The sequence below is a fragment of the Neoarius graeffei genome, chromosome 20, assembly GCF_027579695.1.
Source record: "Neoarius graeffei isolate fNeoGra1 chromosome 20, fNeoGra1.pri, whole genome shotgun sequence".
Classification (NCBI taxonomy): domain Eukaryota; kingdom Metazoa; phylum Chordata; class Actinopteri; order Siluriformes; family Ariidae; genus Neoarius; species Neoarius graeffei.
Genome location: NC_083588.1, coordinates 43154546 through 43178785, shown reverse-complemented (window position 1 = coordinate 43178785; position 24240 = coordinate 43154546). Strand labels below are relative to the sequence as shown.

The 24240-nt window shown below is 40.5% G+C and overlaps 1 protein-coding gene across 1 annotated transcript; it reads right to left on the bottom strand.

Moving 5' to 3' along the window:
* Positions 1-570: 570 nt before the first annotated feature.
* dxo (decapping exoribonuclease) lies at positions 571-20070 on the bottom strand. The gene is made up of 6 exons (XM_060901749.1): positions 18698-20070; positions 10404-10630; positions 5775-5994; positions 4367-4502; positions 4187-4281; positions 571-2064 (listed from the first exon to the last, which is right to left on the bottom strand). Exons 1-6 carry the CDS (start codon positions 19117-19119, stop codon positions 1923-1925), a joined length of 1242 nt encoding a protein of 413 aa, XP_060757732.1. The 5' UTR covers positions 19120-20070; the 3' UTR covers positions 571-1922.
* Between the last annotated feature and the right edge of the window lie 4170 nt (positions 20071-24240).

Sequence of the window (24240 nt, the reverse complement as noted above, 5' to 3'; positions counted from 1 at the left end):
ACAGGCAAAGCACCGCTGCAGGCGCAAAGACACCACGCAGCACCTGAAAACCCTCAACTTCCGTCAATACACCAGCGTGACTACTAAGTTCTCTGAAGTTGTGGTGCTGCGTGGTGTCTTTGCGCCTGCAGCGGTGCTTTGCCTGTGCTGTGGCCGAAAATAGTTCCAGATATAAATTGGTCTAGTAAATCCCTTCGTGTTAATTTGCATTAATGTGTACTCGATGTGAATGTACAGGTCATGAGAAATAATTATAAAAAATCTTGAGTTATTTGATTCACTTTTGCAACGACAATGCTAGCTGGACACGCCGGATTACAGCGACTACGCTAAGCTAAAGCTAACCGGAGTTTTTCTAGATCAGGGCAATGGCTGGGTCGGCTACAAAACGCTTTGGCTCACTCATCCAACTGCAGGGACTGACGTACTCCTTTAACACAATATTGCATTCAAGGTTCACAGGCATTAGATTTGGTGGACCCCCCTACCAAAAAAAAAAAAAATCAATAATTTGACTCAATTCAACATCTGAATCAGACAGTTCAAAATGATGTGGATGACTGCAAAAGGTTTTCAAGCATTGAAAGTGTTTGTTTATTGCTTTGTTTTCTTGCATGGTTCCAAAAGTGACTGAGATTTAAATGTGAATTTGTTGACAGCTTATAAGAACAACAAATACAATCACGTACATTTAAAAAGGAACATTTTCTGGTATCCTTTAAAAAAAAAAAAGCCACTTTGACCCTTATTTGTATTCAGTTAAAGAATGCAGGTGTAATGATCTGATAGTTTAATAAAGATAACATTTTAACTGATGTGTAACTGATTTTCTGTGTCCTCGTTCATCAGTTAAATTAACCCAATCAAATTCTTACTTTAAGAATCTCTAGCATGTTGGGTGGAAGTGTGAGGTTTGCAGGCTCACTGTATGGCCAAAAGTATGTGGACACCTAACCACCACATTAAATCGTGAAGCATGCAGTTGTATAGAATGTCTTTGTATGCTGTAGCATTAAGACTTCTTCCCTTCACTGGAGCTACAAGGGCCCCAAATCTGTTTCATGACAATCCCTCTGTGCACAGACTGAAGTCCATGAACACGTAGCTTGCTGCTAATGCTCTTGTAGATGAATGAACACACATCCCCACAGCCACGCTCTAAAATCTAGTGGAAAGCGTTCCCAGAAGAGTGGCGCTTATATTAACCCCGTGCATGGGCACGTGATCACATACTTTTGGCCAAATAGTACATGTTTGCTTCTTTAGTTCTGTACTGAAGCTTTAGTGCTAAACTGGTACTGCTTAAGCTTCACTTATTCCTTACCTACACTACCGTTCAAAAGTGTGGGGTCACTTTGAAATGTCCTTATTTTTGAAAGAAAAGCACTGTTCTTTTCAATGAAGATCACTTTAAACTAATCAGAAATCCACTCTATACATTGCTAATGTGGTAAATGACTATTCTAGGTGCAAATGTCTGGTTTTTGGTGCAATATCTCCATAGGTGTATAGAGGCCCATTTCCAGCAACTCTCACTCCAGTGTTCTAATGGTACAATGTGTTTGCTCATTGCCTCAGAAGGCTAATGGATGATTAGAAAACCCTTGTACAATCATGTTAGCACAGCTGAAAACAGTTGAGCTCTTTAGAGAAGCTATAAAACTGACCTTCCTTTGAGCAGATTGAGTTTCTGGAGCATCACATTTGTGGGGTCGATTAAATGCTCAAAATGGCCAGAAAAATGTCTTGACTATATTTTCTATTCATTTTACAACTTATGGTGGTAAATAAAAGTGTGACTTTTAATGGAAAACACAAAATTGTCTGGGTGACCCCAAACTTTTGAACGGTAGGGTATATGTACTAAAGTAAAGATGAAATCTTCAGACAAGAAAATATTCTTGCTTGGTTGACTACTGTGTTTAAATGTTAGGATTAGAGACATGCTGATGATGGCTTGCCACTTCCTTGATGTACCAATCCGGAAGGAATGTATAGTGGGAGTCTCTGTGAACTGTGTATGTCACGTCTCTGTGTGGTTCCCATGCAAACAGGTACACTAACCTGAAAGACACATTAAACAGCACATCTGAGAAAATTTCAGAGATTTACATCCACATACATAAAGTACATCTTTATTTCTTGCATCTCTGAGTGTTATTTTGTGTGGGTGGTCCTGCATAGGCTAGTACAATATCAGTATGTGATATTCACGTTTTACGTTGCTTTACACATGCCATGTGCAAAACTGACAGAATGACCTAAACCATTATGTACCATAAGTAATTTCCAAACAGCGCTGATGGATAAGATGCCAGAAGTCTTTAACCCTCATCCTACCATGCTATTTTACACCTTAATCTTACCATGTGGGGTCCGTTTGGACCCCAATACTTATCTTTAAAATTAAAGCTTATAAAGACAAAATCACCAGATAAGTTTTGTTCAGAACATCTTGTATTAATAACAGCAATACACTAAAGGGCCCAAGGCATAAAGAACACACTTAACCTTCATCCTACCAGCCAATTTTACATACACAAACTACCAGGCGGGGTCCGTATGGACCCCAGGAGGGAATACCTTGAAAACAATGCAGTAAGAACCAATTCAATGCAGCAAACAGACATAACTTTATTGAAGAACAAAATCCACTATGGCTGAATATCAATGATGTATTATAAATGCAATAATATTGCAATAACTAGCATACATGTAGCAAATTATAGCGCCACAAAAAAAAATTGGCATTATATACATGATTTTTGCAGCTCATGCAGCTGTAAAACATTCTGGATTACAACTTGGGTCTTTTCTGATAGAATTTAAAACAAAAAAGTAATTGTAAAATAATTTAGGGCTTTTGTTTTGCAGCCTGTGCTTATTGCAGCAGTGGGGTCCACACAGACCCCAAGAAGGAATGCCGTGGTAGTTTCATTATGGAACATAAAAAGTTAACTTTCAGTGTGCTATTCAATTATAAAATGAAAGACAGATAAACTTTACTCTGGGGTCCGGTTGGACCCCAGTAACAAATTAATTATACCTTCACAATGCAAAAAGCTGATCTTCCGGTGCTTTAGTGTTTTAATTAAGACATAAATTCCGACAAATTCATAAAACGGTGAGGCAGTATGTCACACATTTTTAAAATGGCAAACAAACATAGGTGCGGGGTCCAGATGGACCCCACTTGGTAGGATGAAGGTTTAAAAAAAAAAAAAAAAGGGGAGACTGTTAGGCCACACCAATTTAATTAGTTGGTTCTCGGATTTTTTCAGGAAAAATATGAAGTGAGCGTGCGAAATAAAAATAAAAAAAATGCTCTGATGGTAAAATTAGCGGTGGAAATAGAGGGCTTTCATAATAGAGAAACAAAACAAAGACGATATATTATTGTTACATATTTCATATGGCTCTTTTTAATAGCTTATTTCCACCCATATGCATTAAGGGCGAGCTCTGGCTGCACGTCTTTTATCAGGCAAACCAGTTAACAGATAGGCTAAATAAACGATTGAATTACAGTCGATTGAACATCTACAATGCACAGAAAACGATTTGACCAGGAGTAGGCTACTTCTGATGCCTAAATACTTCGAATGATTTTTTGGTTGCCCCTCACATCAGTGAAATATATAAATCAAACCCACCTCCACAGAGTTGTAGTCCAAGTTGGCACATCGCAGAGTACAACTGTGCAAAGTTTTCCCCCTCTTGAATTTCGACACACCTGTCAAAGATTTTACGCTTCTGTTCGCTGAATATCCTAACAATCGCAAACAGGCTTTGCAGGAGTCCCCTCCACAACCATGTTTCTTCCACAAGTCCTTATCTAAATTGAAAGGGGCGATTTGATTGGTTTTCGACGTCACGTGACCTCAACCTGCAGTCGATTTCGATTTTTTTTTTTTCCATTTTGCATTTTCTTCAAGCGGCGATTCTGAGAACCAACTAATGGAATTGGTGTGGCTTAAACCAAGGAAATTGTGAAGGGTTGGGTGATGTAATAATTATTAAGCAGAGTTTAACTGATGTAATGACTGTTTATTTTTTAATTTTCTCCCCAATTTGATCATTTGCCAGTTCCCACCCACCAGTCAGTGATTTTATATTTGAAAAGCTAACTAAACAAACAGTGTTTCTCTTTGTTCACCCTCCACTACATTCTTTAGTCACTCCATACCTTGGATTATCCTCTTTTACAACAGATTTCACAAAGGACAGGAAATCACTACAGAAGTTCATGCAGACTGTTGGCTTCCAGCAGTTGTGCTCGTTCTATATGAGAAAGGGCAAGAAAATATTTTACATTGTGCGCATATATATTAGTATTCCTGCTCAAATCATTCGAATCGAAACAAACCTTGATCAGTTGGGATATTTTTGAGATGTGGAACGTCTCGACAGACACCACTACACCATCATGGTCTCGAAATCCAGCAACTATACGTGGGACTCCAGGAAGAAATGACTGTGCCCACCATTTCAGCAGCTTATATCTGAGAGGAACAAATGAAAAATAAGCAGCAGTATACTTATAATTGAAAGCATCGTTTGTACTTAAGAAGAATTACTGATCATCATCAGCACCGTTACTATAATAATCCATTTTCTATACTGCTTGTTTGTCAAGGTCATGGGGGAAGCTGGAGCCAATCCCAGCTGACTTTTGGCGAGAGGCCCTGGAAATGTCGCCAATCTATTACAGGGCTAACACGGACAAAAACAGCCATTCATACTCACGTTCTCACACATGGGCAATTTCGAGTAGCCAGTTGACCTAACTCGCAAGTCTTTTAGACTGTTGGAGGAAACCCATGCAAGCACGAGAACAACATGCAAACTCTACACGTAAAGACCCCAGTCGGCGGCCAGGCTTGAACTTTCTTGCTCTGAGGCAACAGTGCTAACCACTACACCTCCACTGTAATAAAAATAGCCTCAATGAGGCTGTAGCGTATACTGGTAAATTGCATATGACCCCTGTGTAGCCACATCCATGGCAGGTGGCACCACCTGGTGAACAATTCTTGTTGGAAGATGTCTTTAGAGTCTTCTGGATGAGTTTCAGTGAAAACATCCTAGCAGTCTACAAACAGTAGTGTTTGGTGTGACGAGTCACTCAAAATTTTCAAACGCCCATAAAATATTAAATATGACCGGTGGCGCCACTGTCTCGACAACTTTTCTACATACCAAACTGGAGAACATTCTGGATGAGTTTGATCAAAATCCGATCACTCCTGTAGGAGGAGTAGCAAATTTTGTGAAATTGCACGTGATCCGTCTGTAGCCTCATCCTTGGTAGGTGGCGCCACCTGGTGAACAACTCTTGCTGGAACATGTCTTTAGTGTCTTCTGGATGAGTTTCAGCGAAAATATCCCTAGCAGTTTATGAAGAATAGCGTTTAATGTGACGAAAAAAATTTCAGACACCCATAAAATCGTAAATGACAGGTGGCGCCACGGTCTTGACAACTTTTATGCACACCCACCTGGGAAACATTGTATGCGAGTTTGATCGAAATCCGATCAATCCTGTAGGAGGAGTAGCGATTTTTGTAAATTGTGGACGGACGACGTGTGATTGCATAAGCTCATCTGGCCTGGCCTACGGCCGGATGAGCTGATCAAAGAACATAAATGTTATGAAAAGTGTTCTTTTCTTAAATTTTATTCGTAAAATACGGTTTTGGCCCTTTGGTCAAAAGCACAAGGCTTGAATTTGTGGGGGAAAAAAAAAAAAGCTTAAATTAAGTTTCGAGGCACACCTGTGAAAGTTACTGCGCTGTTTCGGGGTACAGATTTCAGCTGAGGTCTTTAGCTCAATGTAGCAGGCCGGAGCTGGAGGAGCTCTGGGGTCATTAACTCGGCAGTCCACCTCGCCAGAAAAGAGTAGCTTATGGTCTGCGAGGCGAGTCTGGACTACTGTGCAGAAAGCCTCATTTGTGTTGACAACCCCTCCTCGGTCTGGGACACCATTCACATCATCTAGAAAAAAGAAGGAAACAACATTAGGAGTAGGGCTGTCAAAGTTAACGCGATAATAACGCGTTAACGCGATCTCAATTTATCGCGATAAAAAAAATAGTGCCGTTAACGGAAATTCTAATTTGGCCCTGCGAGTCACAAGTTCCTCAACAAGTTCCTGTTGAGGCTTGTTGCGTGCTGCTTCAATAAGAGTACGTGTGAGTGATGGAGAAAGGCACAGACATATAAACACAGACGCCGCATTCTGCGTAGAATCATACGTCATCCTCGCCGCCATATTGGATGTGGCAAAGTGGAGATTCTTCAACCGTCTCTGGTATAGCGTCTAGACAGTAGCCGAGAATAAAGATGCCTCATTCGTGTGCTGCGTTTAACTGTACCTGTTTAGGATACGGCCGCTGTATTACCAAACTCTTAATTCAGGCTTAATAATTTGCACATATTTATTTCGTCATATTAATAAACTTTTTCTACATTTTAATAAATATTTATTTAGATTGTTTATAGCCAGCTGAATTCTGCAACTTCTCTCAGCGCTGGCTCAAGGTGCAGAAACACCAGTGCAGTTTGCTATGGAGATGAGGCGAGACCTGGCGATGTGGTTTTTGTGGCGGCGGTGGAACTCACACAATCATCTGATTAACAGCAGACTAATGAGACCGAAGGTGTCAAATTACTGGACATTTCCAGAACAATCTTATAATCTTGTAATACAGGATGGTTTAAGTTATAGAAACTGTTTTATTTAATCAGGCTAACAGATCAACATCCAGGTCCCTACCAAATCCACCATTAGCTTGATCAATTCTATAAAAGTCTATTTAAATTCTGAAAACTGTACAAATGTTGTTGTTTTCCACCAAAGAGGCGGGATTAGCCAACGCAGAATAGTGACGTTTGTCTCTTGTTGATGACGTGTAGGTCGCATGAATGCGACCTGTCCGGTCAGACTGCAGTCACATGTGAAAATAACAGATATGCATCGGATTTAGGACCACATATCCAAGCGGCCTGGGTCGCATGTGAAAAAAATCGGATCTGTGTCGTTCAATAACAAATCGGATACAGGTTGCATATGGGCAAAAAAATCAGATATGGGTCGTTTCAGGGTGCAGTCTGAACGTAGTCTAGGTCTGTGTGGTGACTCAATAAATAAAACAGTACATTTTTATTTTCATTCACTATTTCCAGTTTTTCCACTATTTCCATCATTTATCATATTCAGTCTTGTAGGTTGGTTATTGTGGCCTCAGGTTTTGGTAGCTTGCTACGGTATGCTGACTGATTAGCTTACCTGAGCTATCTATCGCATATCTGTCGCTAGTTTGCAGTGTACAGGGTATTTCGCACACTATTTATAACCATCACATTAAAAGTTATACATGTTGTTTTGATGCCTGTTTGTTCCCCAAATATATATGTGTGTGTCTTAATGGGTGAATAAAAGGCATCGAGTTAAATATTATTGTAGAAAGGGGCTTTATGAAGGTCAGTCCATTTACTTGCATTGGTTTACGGAGAAGATTTGCCACATCCAATATGGCAGACACTCTGACGTATCCCAGCAACGGGGCCACCAGCTCAATGCGGCGTCTATGTTTATATGTCTGTGGAGAAAGGTCTGTTAAACGGGAAGTTTCATTTCAAAAGAAGAGTGTGATTGAGTTGGTTTTGGTATGCACTTTGCAGCTCTAAGATACTTTTGTAAAGTGAGATTTCAGTATGCTGTAGCACTGTGATATGACACTAAATGTCTTTATTGAAGTCCAACTGCAATTTATTTTTGTTTGCACAGCACTGTGAAGTCCTATAGGCTGTGACTGAATACAACTCCGGCACAATTGAAGTTTTATTTCATTATTTTCTTTTGTCACACACGTCTGAACTGAGACATAGTAGTGTGTGACTACATGTTTTATATTTGAGACTACAGCTCCCTAATCCATCACACAAAACTGGATTTTATGTTCAGTACTGCCTAGTATGTGAGTGAATAAACTCCCTTACCATTTTCTCTTGTCCCAGCAGTTTTTAACTAGCCTGGGAAATCCCATGCTGCTTTGCACAATCGTTCCGATCTGAAAAGACAGCATGGAAACTATGGTCTTTAGCCTTTAGGCTCGCCTGAGTTAGGGAGCCAATCAGAGAGTGGGGAGGGGTGGAAAGACGGTGACGCGTACTACTCGACAAACGGAAGCTTGTAGTTTATTTGGGACTGTTTACGGATCACATTTAACATGGCGGCGAGCGATACGAACCAAACTTTCGATCAAGCTTTGTCTTGCACAAACGGCAGTAATCGTTCGGTGCCATTGTTTTCCTATTTTTGTTTTGCCTTCTCTTTCTCTTTCCTTCGCCTCTTCGTCGCTCTAACTACGTCACCGGGTACAACTGCCATGATTGGCCATGGGCTACGTATACGCCAAATGATAGACATTCGCAACGTCCGATAAACGGCTGTTGACAATCGTAAACCACACCTCCCCTACAAGAAATTCAATAGGCGGATTCCAGACCATATTTCACTTGTGATATGGTCTGGTGTTAACCAGACTAGTTTTTAACAAGTACTTTTAGCATAAAATGTGTTCACCATTTTAATTGTAACATTTCACTTTCAAAGTCTTATTCATTTACATAGATTTTTTTTTTTTTTAAAAATGCGATTAATCGCGATTAACTACCGTATTTTCCGGACTATACGTCGCTCCGGAGTTTAAGTCGCATCAGCCAAAAAATGCATTACGAAGACGAAAAAAACCATATATACGTCGCACCGGACTATAAGTCGCACTTTTTTGAAGGGTTATTCTATCCATAGAATCTGTGATTGTATCTGATAAGCGGCGCGTGGTTACTGCGCGACTGCATTGTTTATTTAATAAACGAACAGCTGAGCAGTGATAACGCGCCCTTTGCCCTGTAAGTAGCCTAGTCTGATTATTTTAAATATCTACTACTATCTTTAATACTATCACTATCGTTATTACTAATAGCCTATATTATTATTATAACTAATATTAGTAGCCTATTACTGATGCATTAATCAGTTTGCTTTTAGATTATTTTACCGGTAGGGCTTATTATCGCCCCATGGCTCTTTCATCTGTGTTATTAAAGCTGTAGTCATCATCGAGGACTGTCATTCTTCATTTTTGTCGAATTTTATTTCATTAAATCAGAGGTCAAGTAGGCTATAGGTATATCATCTCCAAAGACAACCGTCTAGTGAAAAAAAACAACAACCGCTTTTAAATCCCCTACTTAAATCCTTAAAAAGAGTAATTTAACTCATGTCTTGTGTGATCTGATCTCCAATGGTGAAATAAACCGGTTGTGATACAAGTAGTCTGTTATTTTAGAAGTTTAATATATAATTTAATATATAGCCTAATAAAAATAATATTTTATAACATATCACGACATATTACTGTCTGTAACTGTTCGTCACTAAAGCGTTTTCTAAGATCATAATGTCTGATATTATTTTTTTTTTTTTACACACACAATAAGCGCGTGTGCGTAAAGTTATAGTAAACCACCCCCCACCTTTTTTTTTTTTTTTGAGTCGCCGGACCCACCCACCTCCTGCGTTCCGGGACCTCCCACTTCACAAATTAAGCACTGCCTAAAATCATTACATAACTTATTTAAATAACTATAGGCCTATCATTAATAATAAAACACAGGTCAATCAAGTTTATCAAGCTGATGATTTCACTCCAAATCAGCAAATCCATTGAATTCCTCATCCTCGGTGTCGCTTCTGAACAACTCTGCCAACTCCAGCGGCAGACGAAGCGCCGTTTCCTCTTCTTCTGCGTGGCTGTCGTCAGACTCAGCATCAGCTCCAGTTATTCCGCGGTGAAAAAAAAAAAACCATATATACGTCGCACCGGAGTATAAGTCGCATGGCTAGCCGAACCATGAAAAAAAGTGCGACTTATAGTCCGAAAAATACGGTATATGAAATCCTGAGATTAATTGCGATTAAATTTTTTAATCATTTGACAGCCCTAATTAGGAGCAAAAGCAGCGTCGAAGACAAATGTTGAAACGTCTTGCAATCGCAATAATTATAGCCGAAAAGTAATAAAATAATCAACTAAACACCAAACAGGCTATTTGAGGCCACCTGTGCTGATATGATTCCTGTCCCTGTACTTGTATATCAAATTTTCCTGTTTTACTTGAGATTTAGGCTTCATCAAAACAGATCACTACTACAGTAAAAGTACCATATTGTATTCTACCATGTACAAAAAACACCACTACTTTTCATAAGCTTTGCATAATCTCACACTAAGCTATGTAGTATGCAAGTGTGGGCTAATTACTTGTGTCATGTCAACTCGTAAGTAAGCACACTTGCAAGGATGCATAGTGAAAAGGTGAAAATGTTAGAATACCTGCACAGATGTACTGCTCGAACTTGTAGCCCCAGTACATCATCTCCTCATGTCTCTCTGTACGGTTCTCTCGGTTAACCCTGGCAGCCTCTGTCTCTACTTCGCTGATGTAAAGAGTGCCTCTGAACTTGGACACAGCCAGTAACCATCCCTCCTGTGTCTCGTACGGAGTGGTCAGCAGCTTCGTCAAGTGGCCGCGCCAAGTGACAAAGTCTACACCTAGTGTACTGGAAATGAATGTGATTAAGTAATTCTGCACCTCAAAGTTCAATAGTATGTTTTAAACATCTTTTGATTGTCACTATGTACACACAGACAGGGGAAAATTTACAGTGGTGCTTGAAAGTGGTGCTATATTTCTGCATAAATATGACCTTAAACATCAGATTTTCACACAAGTCCTAAAAGTAGATAAAGAGAACCCAGTTAAACAAATGAGACAAAAACATACTTTTATTGAGGAAAATGATCCAATATTACATATCTGTGAGTGGCAAAAGTATGTGAAGCTTTGCTTTCAGTATCTGGTGTGACCCCCTTGTGCAGCAATAACTGCAACTAAACGTTTGCGGAAACTGTTGATCAGTCCTGCACACCGGCTTGGAGGAATTTTAGCCCGTTCCTCCGTACAGAACAGCTTCAACTCTGGGATGCTGGTGGGTTTCTTCACATGAACTGCTCGCTTCAGGTCCTTCCACAACATTTCGATTAGATTAAGGTCAGAACTTTGACTTGGCCATTCCAAAACATTAACTTTATTCTTTAACTGTTCTTTGGTAGAACGACTTGTGTGCTTAGGGTCGTTGTCATGCCGCATGACCCACCTTCTCTTGAGATTCAGTTCATGGACAGATGTCCCGACATTTTCCTTTAGAATTTGCTGGTATAATTCAGAATTCATTGTTCCATCAATGATGGCAAGCCGTCCTGGCCCAGATGCAGCAAAACAGGCCCAAACCATGATACTACTACCACCATGTTTCACAGATGGGATAAAGTTCTTATGCTGGAATGCAGTGTTTTCCTTTCTCCAAACATAACGCTTCTCATTGAAACCAAAAAGTTCTATTTTGGTCTCATCCGTCCACAAAACATTTTTCCAATAGCCCTCTGTCTTGTCCATGTGATCTTTAGCAAACTGCAGACAAGCAGCAATGTTCTTTTTGGAGAGCAGTGGCTTTCTCCTTGCAACCCTGCCATGCACACCATTGTTGTTCAGTGTTCTCCTGATGGTGGACTCATGAACATTAGCCAATGTGAGAGAGGCCTTCGGTTGCTTAGAAGTTACCCTGGGGTCCTTTGTGACCTCGACGACTATTACATGCCTTGCTCTTGGAGTGATCTTTGTTGGTCGACCACTCTTGGGGAGGCTAACAATGATGTTTAATTTCCTCCATTTGTACACAATCTGCCTGACTGTGGCTTGATGGAGTCCAAACTCTTTAGAGATGGTTTTGTAACCTTTTCCAGCCTGATGAGCATCAACAACGCTTTTTCTGAGGTCCTCAGAAATCTCCTTTGTTCGTGCCATGATACACTTCCACAAACATGTGTTGTGAAGATCAGACTTTGATAGATCCCTGTTCTTTAAATAAAACCGGGTGCCCACTCACACCTGATTGTCATCCCATTGATTTGAAAACACCTGACTTGAATTTCACCTTCAAATTAACTGCTAATCCTAGAGGTTCACATACTTTTGCCACTCACAGATATGTAATATCGGATCATTTTCCTCAATAAATAAATGACCAAGTATAATATTTTTGCCTCATTTGATTAACTGGGTTCTCTTTATCTACTTTTAGGACTTGTGTGAAAATCTGATGATGTTTTAGGTCATATTTATGCAGAAATATAGAAAATTCTAAAGGGTTCACAAACTTTCAAGCACCACTGTGTATTAACCAATATCACATCATTTCACCTCTCTGTCCACTAGTTATCATCATTTAGGTCTTACTCTGTGTTCATTTTGAAACACACAATCCAAGCACAAACCCATTCCTTCATTAAGTTATGCCTGAGCATCCTGGATAAAACTACCAGAAAAATGCACACTTTTTGTTTTTATAATAATCACAATTTCATAGGCACCTGAGAAAATCTCCCTTGTTAGCTCGCCTAGGACGGAGTCCACCAGGGGGCGAGGTATTGTTTTCGGTCGGGTTTCTTTGTCAATGATATTATGGGAAAACGGCTGGATCAATCTTCATGAAACTTTCAGGATAGATGTTGCATTGATCTCAGATAGAACCTCCAACATTTTGAGGATCATCTGGTCAAGTTCACAATTGTTTTTGTTGTGGCTACTGCCTCATATACAGGCGCTAGAAACTATGTCATCGTAGTGTAAGAGTGTAACAATCGCGCACTGCGCATGCATGTACACATGTTCCGATTAAAATGGCCGGTGAGTGTGTACAATTCAGTTCACCATTCGAAATAAATGGACTAAAGAAATCGATTTCAGACATGTTTATGCTTATTACAGAGGGAAAGTGCGTTCCACTGAGCTCTAGCGCCGGGCCATTTCCGGGAAATAAGAGTTTGGGTCACGGCGACAGCGTGTGTGTGTCAGCCTCGATTCGGAGGTTTCAGTTTCGAAAACTAAGAGTAGAATAATATAAAGTACAGACACTTTGTATATTTTACTTCTGTGATTTCTCAATTGTTCATACGCACACTATATTTACTGTATGGACATGGGATCAGAAAATTTTATTTATCAGCAGTAGCCACATGTACCCATAGGGTACCGATTTTTTCGCGATATCTTCCTTCATATTCATCATAAGTGCTACCGGCAAGATTTGTTTTGCCTGGCAACACTTGGTTTTATTTAGTTTCATCTCATCTCATTATCTCTAGCCGCTTTATCCTGTTCTACAGGGTCGCAGGCAAGCTGGAGCCTATCCCAGCTGACTACGGGCGAAAGGCGGGGTACACCCTGGACAAGTCGCCAGGTCATCACAGGGCTGACACATAGACACAGACAACCATTCACACTCACATTCACACCTACGGTCAATTTAGAGTCACCGGTTAACCTAACCTGCATGTCTTTGGACTGTGGGGGAAACCGGAGCACCCGGAGGAAACCCACGCGGACACGGGGAGAACATGCAAACTCCACACAGAAAGGCCCTCGCCAGCCGCTGGGCTCGAACCCAGAACCTTCTTGCTGTGAGGTGACAGTGCTAACCACTGTGCCGGTCTGGTTGACAAATTTGGACTATTTCTTAATAATCACCTTGAGCGACTTGGCAAAATCCGGCCAAGCGCTTCATCACCATAAATGAGGAAGAATTACAAATTATTAAAGAAAATGCTGTTCCTAAAAGCACTAAAGATGCGACAAAGTTTGGTGTAAAACCATTCAAAGGGAAGGTGGAATTATCATTTATCTTATCGGTTTCAAAACAAAGTATTTTATGAGCGTCGGCACAGATAAGTGAGAAGTCTGCGCCTCGCCGTTATTACATTTGCATGCCGCTTTGAAGTTTGAAATAAATTTTTAATACAATTTTTAAAAAAATAATCATGCTAAAACAATTCTCAGTGAATATCACTGAATAATAACCCTGACTTTGTCTCGATTATTACTCACCCATATTCACCTCGCCTTCAGTGAATAATTGTTAATGAGTATCTCATAATAATAAGATGAAGCCAATTTTTTCAAATAATAAGATAGTCAATTTGGAGAAAATGTCCTCATTGTTATGAAATAGAAAGTCTTTTTATGACACAAGTCATAATTATGATATTGTATCTCGTAACTATGACACTGTATCTCATGAGATACTATGTCATAATTATGAGAATGTATCTCGTAACTATGATATACTATGTGACTTTTTTTCCCCAGGTAACAGAAACGCACTTCCATAGAAAGTTCAGTGGAAAAGAGAAACAGTGTTATTGTGTCATAAAATGTAGGAGCCAATCATGTTCCACTATGCAAATACAGGTCAGGGTGTTTTTATTCAAGGCAGGCAGGTGTGAACGGGATGAGGTGAATTTTAATTTGTCCATTTACAGAAAGTGGATTTCTGGATGGGGCAGCACGGTGGTGTAGTGGTTAGCACTTTCGCCTCACGGCAAGAAGGTCCTCATAGTGTCTGCGCGGGTTTCCCCCACAAGTCCAAAGACATGCAGGTTAGGCTAACTGGTGACTCTAAATTGACCGTAGGTGTGAATGTGAATGGTTGTGTGTCGGCCCTGCGATGACCTGGCGACTTGTCCAGGGTGTACGCCGCCTCTCGCCCATAGTCAGCTAGGATACAGTGCCTTGCAAAAGTATTCATACCCCTTGAACTTTTTCACATTTTTCCACCTTACAACCACGAACTTGAAAGTTTTTTATTGAGATTTTATGTGATGGACCAACACAGAGTAGCACATAATTGTGAAGTGAAACAAAAATGATAAATGGTCTTCAACATTTTAAACAAATAAAAATCTGAAAAATTTTTATTTAGAGCCACCTTTTGCTGCAATTACAGCTGCAAGTCTTTTGTGGTATGTCTCTACCAGCTTTGCATATCTAGACACTGAAATTTTTGCCCATTCTTCTTTGCAAAATAGCTCAAGCTCAGCCAGATTGGATGGAGAGCATCTGTGAACAGCAATTTTCAAGTCTTGCCACAGATGCTCAATGGGATTTAGGTCTGGACTTTGACTGGGCCATTCTAACACATGAATATTTTTTGATCTAAACCATTCCATCGTAGCTCTGGCTGTATGTTTAGGGTCATTGTCTTGCTGAAAGGTGAATCTCCTTCCCAGTCTCAAGTCTTTTGCAGCCTCCAACAGGTTTTCTTCCAGGATTGCCCTGTATTTAGCTCCATCCATCTTCCCATCAACTCTCTGACCAGCTTCCCTGCCCCTGCTGAAGAAAAGCATCCCCATAGCATGATGCTGCCACCACCATGTTTCACAGTGGGGATGGTGTGTGTAGGGTGATGAGCAGTGTTAGTTTTCCGCCACACATAGCGCTTTGCATTTAGGCCAAAAAGTTCAACTCTGGTCTCAAGCACCTTCTTCCACATGTTTGCTGTGTCCCCTACATGGCTTCTTATGCCTGTCTTTCAACAGTGGCTTTCTTCTTGCCACTCTTCCAAAAAGGCCAGATTTGTGGAGTGTACGACTTATAGTTGTCCTGTGCACAGATTCTCCCACCTGAGCTGTGGATTTCTGCAGCTCCTCCAGAGTGATCATGGGCCTCTTGGCTGCTTCTCTGACCAGTGCTCTCCTTGCTCGCTCTGTCAGTTTAGGTGGACGGCCATGTCTTGGTAGGTTTGCAGTTGTGCCATACTTTTTCCATTTTTGAATGATGGATTGAACAGTGCTTCTTGAGATGTTCAGAGCTTGGGATTTTTTTTTTTTTATAACCTAACCCTGCTTTAAACTTCTCCAGAACTTTATCCCTGACCTGTCTGGTGAGTTCTTTGGTCTTCATGATGCTGTTTGTTCTTCAGTGTTCTCTAACAAACCACTGAGGCCTTCACAGAACAAGTGTATTTATGCTGAGAGTAAATTACACACAGTAGGACTCTATTAACTAATTAGATGACTTCTGAAGGCAATTGATTGCACTGGATTGTATTTAGAGGTATCAGAGTACAGGGGGGCTGAATACTAATGCACACCACATTTTTATTTGTTTAAAATTTTGAAGACCATTTATCATTTTCGTTTCACTTCACACTTGTGTTCAAAATAATAGCAGTCCAACATGACTAACCAGATCAATCACTGTTTTTGGTGGAAATTATATTACTACATGGCAAATAATTTACCAGTAGGTGTAGTAGAGTCATAGAAAACCAACAGACCCAACATTCATGATATGCATGCTCCTGAGTCTGTGTAATCGGATAATTAAGTGAAAGGGACGTGTTCAAAATAATAGCAGTGTGGAGTTTAATTAGTGAGATCATTCATTCTGTGAAAAAACAGATGTCAGTCAGGTGGCCCTAATTTAAGGATGAAGCCAGCACATGTTGTACATCCATTTCTCTCTGAAAACCTGAGAAACATGGGTCGTTCCAGACATTGTTCAGAAGAACAGCGTGCTTTGATTAAAACGTTGATTGGAGAGGTAAAACGTATACTGTAAAGAAGTGCAGAAAATGATGGGCTGCTCAGCTAAAATGATCTCCAGTGCTTTAAAATGGACAGCAAAGCCAGAGAGACGTGGAAGAAAACAGAAGACTACCATTCGAATGGATGGAAGAATAGCCAGAATGGCAAAGACTCAGCCAATGATCAGCTCCAGGGTGATCAAAGACGGTCTGAAGTTACCTGTGAGTACTGTGACAATTAGAAGATGCCTGTGTGAAGCTAATCTATCGGCAAGAAGCTCCCGCAAAGTTCCACTGTTAAAAAAAAAAGACGTGCTGAAGAGGATACAATTTGCCAAAGAACACATCGACTGGCCTAAAGAGAAATGGAAAAACATTTTGTGGACTGATGAAAGTAAAATTGTTCTTTTTGGGTCCAAGAGCCGCAGACAGTTTTTCAGACGACCCCCAAACACTGAATTCAAGCCACAGTACACTCTGAAGACAGTGAAGCATGGTGGTGCAAGCATCATGATATGGGAATGTTTCTCTTAGGCTACGTTTACATTACGTCGAATCAGCGGATCATCAGATTAACGTTCTTAAAACGATTCGCGTTTACACTAAAACCGTTAGCCGTGCACACAGCAACACCAATACGCGGATACGCTCGGCTCCGCAGGCATCCTGCACTCCAAATCACTCCGCCCTGAACAGCGAGTGCCCTCTGGAGGGTGTGCACTCCGGCCCTGCGCAGCTCACAGAGCGCGCGAGTGAAGTGAACAAGCCACGATTCGGGACTGAGCCGCTGTGTGTGAGATCCCAGCGCATATCACTTATTACTTGCAAGTGGAAGGATGGCAAGCCTAAAGACAATCATAACTACACAATGGGCAGTATTTGCATCAGTATTTGCAGTATTTTCATACTTTTATACTCTTTAATGAAAGGTGATACAAGGCGGAAGTCTGCGCCGTTTTTCAGCAGTCGTGTCACATGACCAACGCCAGCGAATCAGGAAGGTGGATGTCACAGTGACGTTGTCCAATGAGACGCCAGCTAGAGCTCAGCACAGCGTATTCGCGTATTCTCAATGTTTACACAGCACCGGAGCTGATACGATCTAGATTGAATACGTGGACGCTGGCGGATTCCCGTTTCCCCGCTTTTTCAGGGGGGTTAATGTAAACGGACAGTGCATCCGCGAAGAAAACGAGACAGATACGGTCTAGTGTAAACGTAGCCTTACTGTGGTGTTGGGCCCATTTATCGCATACCAGGGATCATGGATCAGTTTGCACATATCAATACTTGAAGAGGTCATGTTGCCTTATGCTGAAGAGGAAATGCCCTTGAAATGGGTGTTTCAACAAGACAACGACCCCAAACACACCAGTAAGCGAGCAGCATCAGGGTTCAAGACCAACAAAATGAAAGCTATGGAGTGGCCAGCCCAATCCCCGGACCTTAATCCGATAGAAAACTTGTGGGGTGACATCAAAAATGCTGTTTCTGAGGCAAAACCAAGAAATGCAGAGGAATTGTGGAATGTTGTCAAATCATCCTGGGCTGGAATACCTGTTCACAGGTGCCAGAAGTTCTCAGAAACCGTGGTTATACAACTAAATATTAGTTTAGTGATTCACAGGAATACTAAATCCTTAAGATTTTTTCAGTTTATACAGTAAATATTTGGAGTTTGTGATGAAAAATGCAGACACTGCTATTTTTTTGAACAGCCCAATGTTCATTTTTCTTCATTTTCTGTAAAGTAATTAAAATATTCATACATTTTTCTTCATGTTTTGATGTAGAATATAATGTGCATTGTTCCCAATGCATGGAAATAAAAACTATTATAAGGATTTGGAGCTTTACTCACGTTTTTAAACACACTGCTATTATTTTGAACACAACTGTATATGCTACTCTGTGTTGGTCGATCACATACAACCTCAATAAAAAACTTTTAAGTTCGTGGTTGTAAGGTGGAAAAGTTCAAGGGGTATGAATACTTTTGCAAGGCACTGTAGGCTCCAGCTTGTCTGCGACCCTGTAGGACAGGATAAGCGGCTACAGATGACGGATGGATGGATGAGACATGCTTGACTTGAGATCAGACTTTAGTTTTGGATTTGGATTTGACTTTGGCAGCAAGAAACCAGGAAGACTGTTATGGGATTAATCAAGGATGGGGATTAAAATAAGACGACATATATTTCTCACCAGGAGGCTGAAGAAGTGCGTGTGGAGAGGAGTTTGGCTCTGTTCGCTACAATCCACCGTAACATGTGGTCAAGTCTCTCTTTGACAGTGTCATCTCTTTTAATGAAGCGGTCTCTGTAACCATCCCGCAGGTTGAAGTTGGGTTTGTTGCCCGGATCCACATAGTACCGCAGCTGTCTGGAGTCGTTAAAGAAGGTTCTGTCTGAGTCCAGAGAAAAGCCCCCGACTTCCACAGGCTGTCTGTACTGAGGGAAGACACGCTCATACAGCTGGGCTCGAGTACTCAGGGAGCGGGGGACTGCTGGCGGATCATCATCGGTTCGGATCCGTTTCTGACTGTACACTTCATCATTAAACTCTGTGGCTCTTTTACTCTCATACTGAGCCCTGCTGCTGCTGCTGCTTCCAGGCGGCCGCTCCATGTCTCATCTGGCTACTGGCTAGATACACTGCCGTTCAAAAGTTTGGGGTCACTTTGAAATGTCCTTATTTTTGAAAGAAAAGCACTGTTCTTTTCAATGAGGATCACTTTAAACTAATCAGAAATCCACTCTATACATTGCTAATGTGGTAAATGACTATTCTAGCTGCAGATGTCTGGTTTTTGGTGCAATAGGTGTATAGAGGCCCATTTCCAGCAACTCTCACTCCAGTGTTCTAATGGTACAATGTGTTTGCTCATTGCCTCAGAAGGCTAATGGATGATTAGAAAACCCTTGTACAATCATGTTAGCACAGCTGAAAACAGTTGAGCTCTTTAGAGAAGCTATAAAACTGACCTTCCTTTGAGCAGATTGAGTTTCTGGAGCATCACATTTGTGGGGTCGATTAAATGCTCAAAATGGCCAGAAAAATGTCTTGACTATATTTTCTATTCGTTTTACAGCTTATGGTGGGAAATAAAAGTGTGACTTTTCATGGAAAACACAAAATTGTCTGGGTGACCCCAAACTTTTGAACGGTAGTGTAAAACATTTAGAATGAAATGTCTTATTAATAATAACAACAACAACAACAATTCGACTGAACGACGGCTACCTAGTCTGTCTGGTTCTTTAAAAAAAAAAAAGAAATACGACACAGGCATAAAATCAGGATGAAATAAGCAGCTACTCCACCGCCTGTGATGCAGTGCAGCTAGCAACCAAAACACAACATGCTAATCACACGCTAGCTGAAGAGGAGCAGAGAAAGTCTCACCACAGCACTCATTCATTCATCCATCCATTCACTGTGTTTTTCTATATTGCAAAATAAAAAGAAAATGACAATGTTTCTAAATAAAATGTAAAACCTGCCTGAAGACTTGGTCAGCGCGTCGAACAAAACAAACTAGCTTGCTATTTTGATTTTGGAGCGTCCTGGATTCACACTTCATCCATCCGGTTTCAAAATAAAAGACGCAGAGGTACAATCATTATTCAGGGTTTTGTTTGTTTCTTTAATATTTATCCCCTGTGACAATTCATGATTTCAAAGAAGAAGAAGAATTCATGATTCATGACTTCTACAAAGTGTGTAAAAAAAATTATATATATATATATATATGGGCGGCACGGTGGTGTAGTGGTTAGCGCTGTCGCCTCACAGCAAGAAGGTCCTGGGTTCGAGCCCTGTGGCCGACGAGGGCCTTTCTGTGCGGAGTTTGCATGTTCTCCCCGTGTCCGCGTGGGTTTCCTCCGGGTGCTCCGGTTTCCCCCACAGTCCAAAGACATGCAGGTTAGGTTAACTGGTGACTCTAAATTGAGCGTAGGTGTGAATGTGAGTGTGAATGGTTGTCTGTGTCTATGTGTCAGCCCTGTGATGACCTGGCGACTTGTCCAGGGTGTACCCCGCCTTTCGCCCGTAGTCAGCTGGGATAGGCTCCAGCTCGCCTGCGACCCTGTAGAACAGGATAAAGCGGCTAGAGATAATGAGATGATATATATATATATATATATATATATATATATATACTACCGTTCAAAAGTTTGGGGTCACCCAGACAATTTTGTGTTTTCCATGAAAAGTCACACTTTTATTTCCCACCATAAGTTGTAAAACGAATAGAAAATATAGTCGAGACATTTTTCTGGCCATTTTGAGCATTTAATCGACCCCACAAATGTGATGCTCCAGAAACTCAATCTGCTCAAAGGAAGGTCAGTTTTATAGCTTCTCTAAAGAGCTCAACTGTTTTCAGCTGTGCTAACATGATTGTACAAGGGTTTTCTAATCATCCATTAGCCTTCTGAGGCAATGAGCAAACACATTGTACCATTAGAACACTGGAGTGAGAGTTGCTGGAAATGGGCCTCTATACACCTATGGAGATATTGCACCAAAAACCAGACATTTGCAGCTAGAATAGTCATTTACCACATTAGCAATGTATAGAGTTTATTTCTGATTAGTTTAAAGTGATCTTCATTGAAAAGAACAGTGCTTTTCTTTCAAAAATAAGGACATTTCAAAGTGACCCCAAACTTTTGAACGGTAGTGTGTATATATATATATATATATATATATATATATATATATATATATATATATATATATACATATATTTTACACACTTTGTAGAAGTCATGAATTGTCTTAGTTCTACTACAGAGGACACAAGTCGATGGGTTGGTTCTCAGAAGGATATATATATATATATATATAGGTAGTCGTCAACTTACGACCCTATGCAACTTACGACCAATCAACTTTACGACCGTCTGGTTATGACTGGCAAGTGTTTCCCAGCTGAGCTAGCTGAGCATACGACAGTTTCCGCCCCAGCTCCTGGCAGCGCCCAGCATCCAGCCTCTCGCCGCGTACAACAGTTTCCGCCCCAGCTCCTGGTTTATGAAACGCGCAAATCCTCCCGCCAGCCCGAGCGCTGCAACAGCTGATGATGACGTAGACGACCCACAGCCAAGCACCAGTGATGCCAGCGGTCACTAAGTTTTGTATTTTGCTATGTTTTACATTTGTATTTTGGTATGTTTCAAACTAAAATGTTTTTCTATTTTTCACACCTGTATTTCGTATTTTTTGTTTTGCACATATTAAACGAATTGTACTGTACGCAGTGTAATATGCAGTGTTTGACTTAAACCAAATAATGAGCCAAGGTAATGAAATAAGAACATGTTGATAAAATAAGACTTTAAGATGATTACAATATCATTACACATCACAATATACTTACGTTCATTTAACACAGGCCGACTTACGACCAGATCGGTTTACGACCGGTCAGTCATAACCAAACGCAGTCGTAAGTCAACATATATATATGTGTGTGTGTGTATATATGTGGGCAGCATGGTGGTGTAGTGGTTAGCGCTGTCGCCTCACAGCAAGAAGGTCCGGGTTCGAGCCCCGTGGCCGGCGAGGGCCTTTCTGTGCGGAGTTTGCATGTTTTCCCCGTGTCCGCGTGGGTTTCCTCCAGGTGCTCCGGTTTCCCCCACAGTCCAAAGACATGCAGGTTAGGTTAACTGGTGGCTCTAAATTGACCGTAGGTGTGAATGTGAGTGTGAGTGGTTGTCTGTGTCTATGTGTCAGCCCTGTGATGACCTGGCGACTTGTCCAGGGTGTACCCCGCCTTTCGCCCGTAGTCAGCTGGGATAGGCTCCAGCTTGCCTGCGACCCTGTAGAACAGGATAAAGTGGCTAGAGATAATGAGATGAGATATATATATATATATATATATATATATATATATATATAAAACACGTAACACTCAAACCAGTTGTGGCTTCTTTGGGAACTGTTTTCATTGTCTGAGCAAAAATAAACAAAACATTGGGCCACATTGTGTCTGAAATGTCCGTTACTTGATATTAATTTCTTGTTTTTAAAACTGTTGTATAAAAGCAATAAGACACTCACAATCATGCTGTTTTACTGAATATCAGCCAAATCACAGTCGTGCTAATCTTCAGTACAACAGCATTCTTGCTCATGCGATCCTGCTTAAATGTCAAGATGAATCGATAAAGCTTGTCCAAGAAGTCTTTGAGAGTTGGGAAAGATATGTCAAGAGCACCGTGCAGGGAGGTGGGTTACACAGGAGCGCGCTGCTCAGAGGATATGCTCGAGGTTAGAGAATATTAACACTAGAGCGGCGGCTACAATTATTGACGGTCCATAATTATCGATACCTTTTCAGATTTACCAATAAAAAACAGTTTTACAAAGGTGAGTTTCAGTTACAACAGTTATTACTGGTTAATTAATCAACCGGAAGACCCGCCTCACCCTTTGATCTCGTCGTCTGATGACACAGCTCTTTACCTGAGATGGAATATTTTTTAGCACCATCAGCAATTTAAGGAAAACCCGGACGTTATCATCGCAGGTGAACATGGTGGAAAGATCATGGACATGTTTTTACTGATCAAATTCACCGATATTTCATGATCTCTTTGTCGAAACCTACTTTATTTCTTACTCTTTCATGTGACAGTCGCCGTTTTGTATCTAAACGCGCATTTGAGAGTCACGTGAGGTGTCGATAATAGTGATCACTTTCACCGGTGTCCACCATTATCGACGCCCTGTGGGATTAAATGACATTTACAACTGTTATGGATTGATCTCTGTGTAACATTGCTGAAGTAAATGAAGTACTTTAAAAAAAATAAAAGCGCTGTGATTTATAATAATTTTTTTCTGATTCATAACAGAATGGAATGTTTATAGAATATTTTGAATCCTGTTGCCATAAATAGAATTAGACCAGAATTAATTCCTTGCATATAAAAGATTGCATGCTTGAAATATTCAGATTTTTCTATTCCATTCAAAATTACATTTTTTTTTTGCAGTTTGTTGTAAATATCTACTACATATTACAATATTAGTAGACATTTTATACTTGGGTTCGAGGAATGACATGCGACCTTTGACCTGGATTTTCATGTGGTTACGATGTCAATTCCCTGTTGACATTTATTGTTAAATTACAAAACTAGAAATTAATACAAACAACAACGAATGAGTAACAAAATATGATCTATGAAAATACTTAGAAAGTGGGACACAAAGATTTTCTGACAGGTTAAACATTATCAGTTCATTTGTTTACAAACATTAGAATTACTTCTTCATTTACGTAAACACCGACATCGAAATATTTATATAAAAGATATTTTGTACTCAATATAAGTCTATGTAAAACAAATTTTAAATAAAAACTGTTTTGTTAACTTAATACCACATATTGATTTTTTTTAAATAAAAAAATCATCTGGATGTCGATGATTGTGGAACGGTGTCGATAACTGTGGACATGGGCGCCGCCAGGGGGGGAAAGGTTAGAACAATTCTAGGGGCCCAGCACTGCCATGGGGCCCTTTAAGGGGCTGATAATATGCTTTTAATGATTTTAATAAGACTTTTGAAATAACAACAATGCAATATTCCATCTGGTAAAATGAACTAATTGAACAAGGTTGTCTATTTCTTGAGTTCTTCAACATATTGTCATTTAACCCTCCCCCTTTTGCGAAATGGTACGGTCCAGTTCTGGTAGAAGCGCGATGCGTTAAATCTGTGTGCTGATCAGTGCA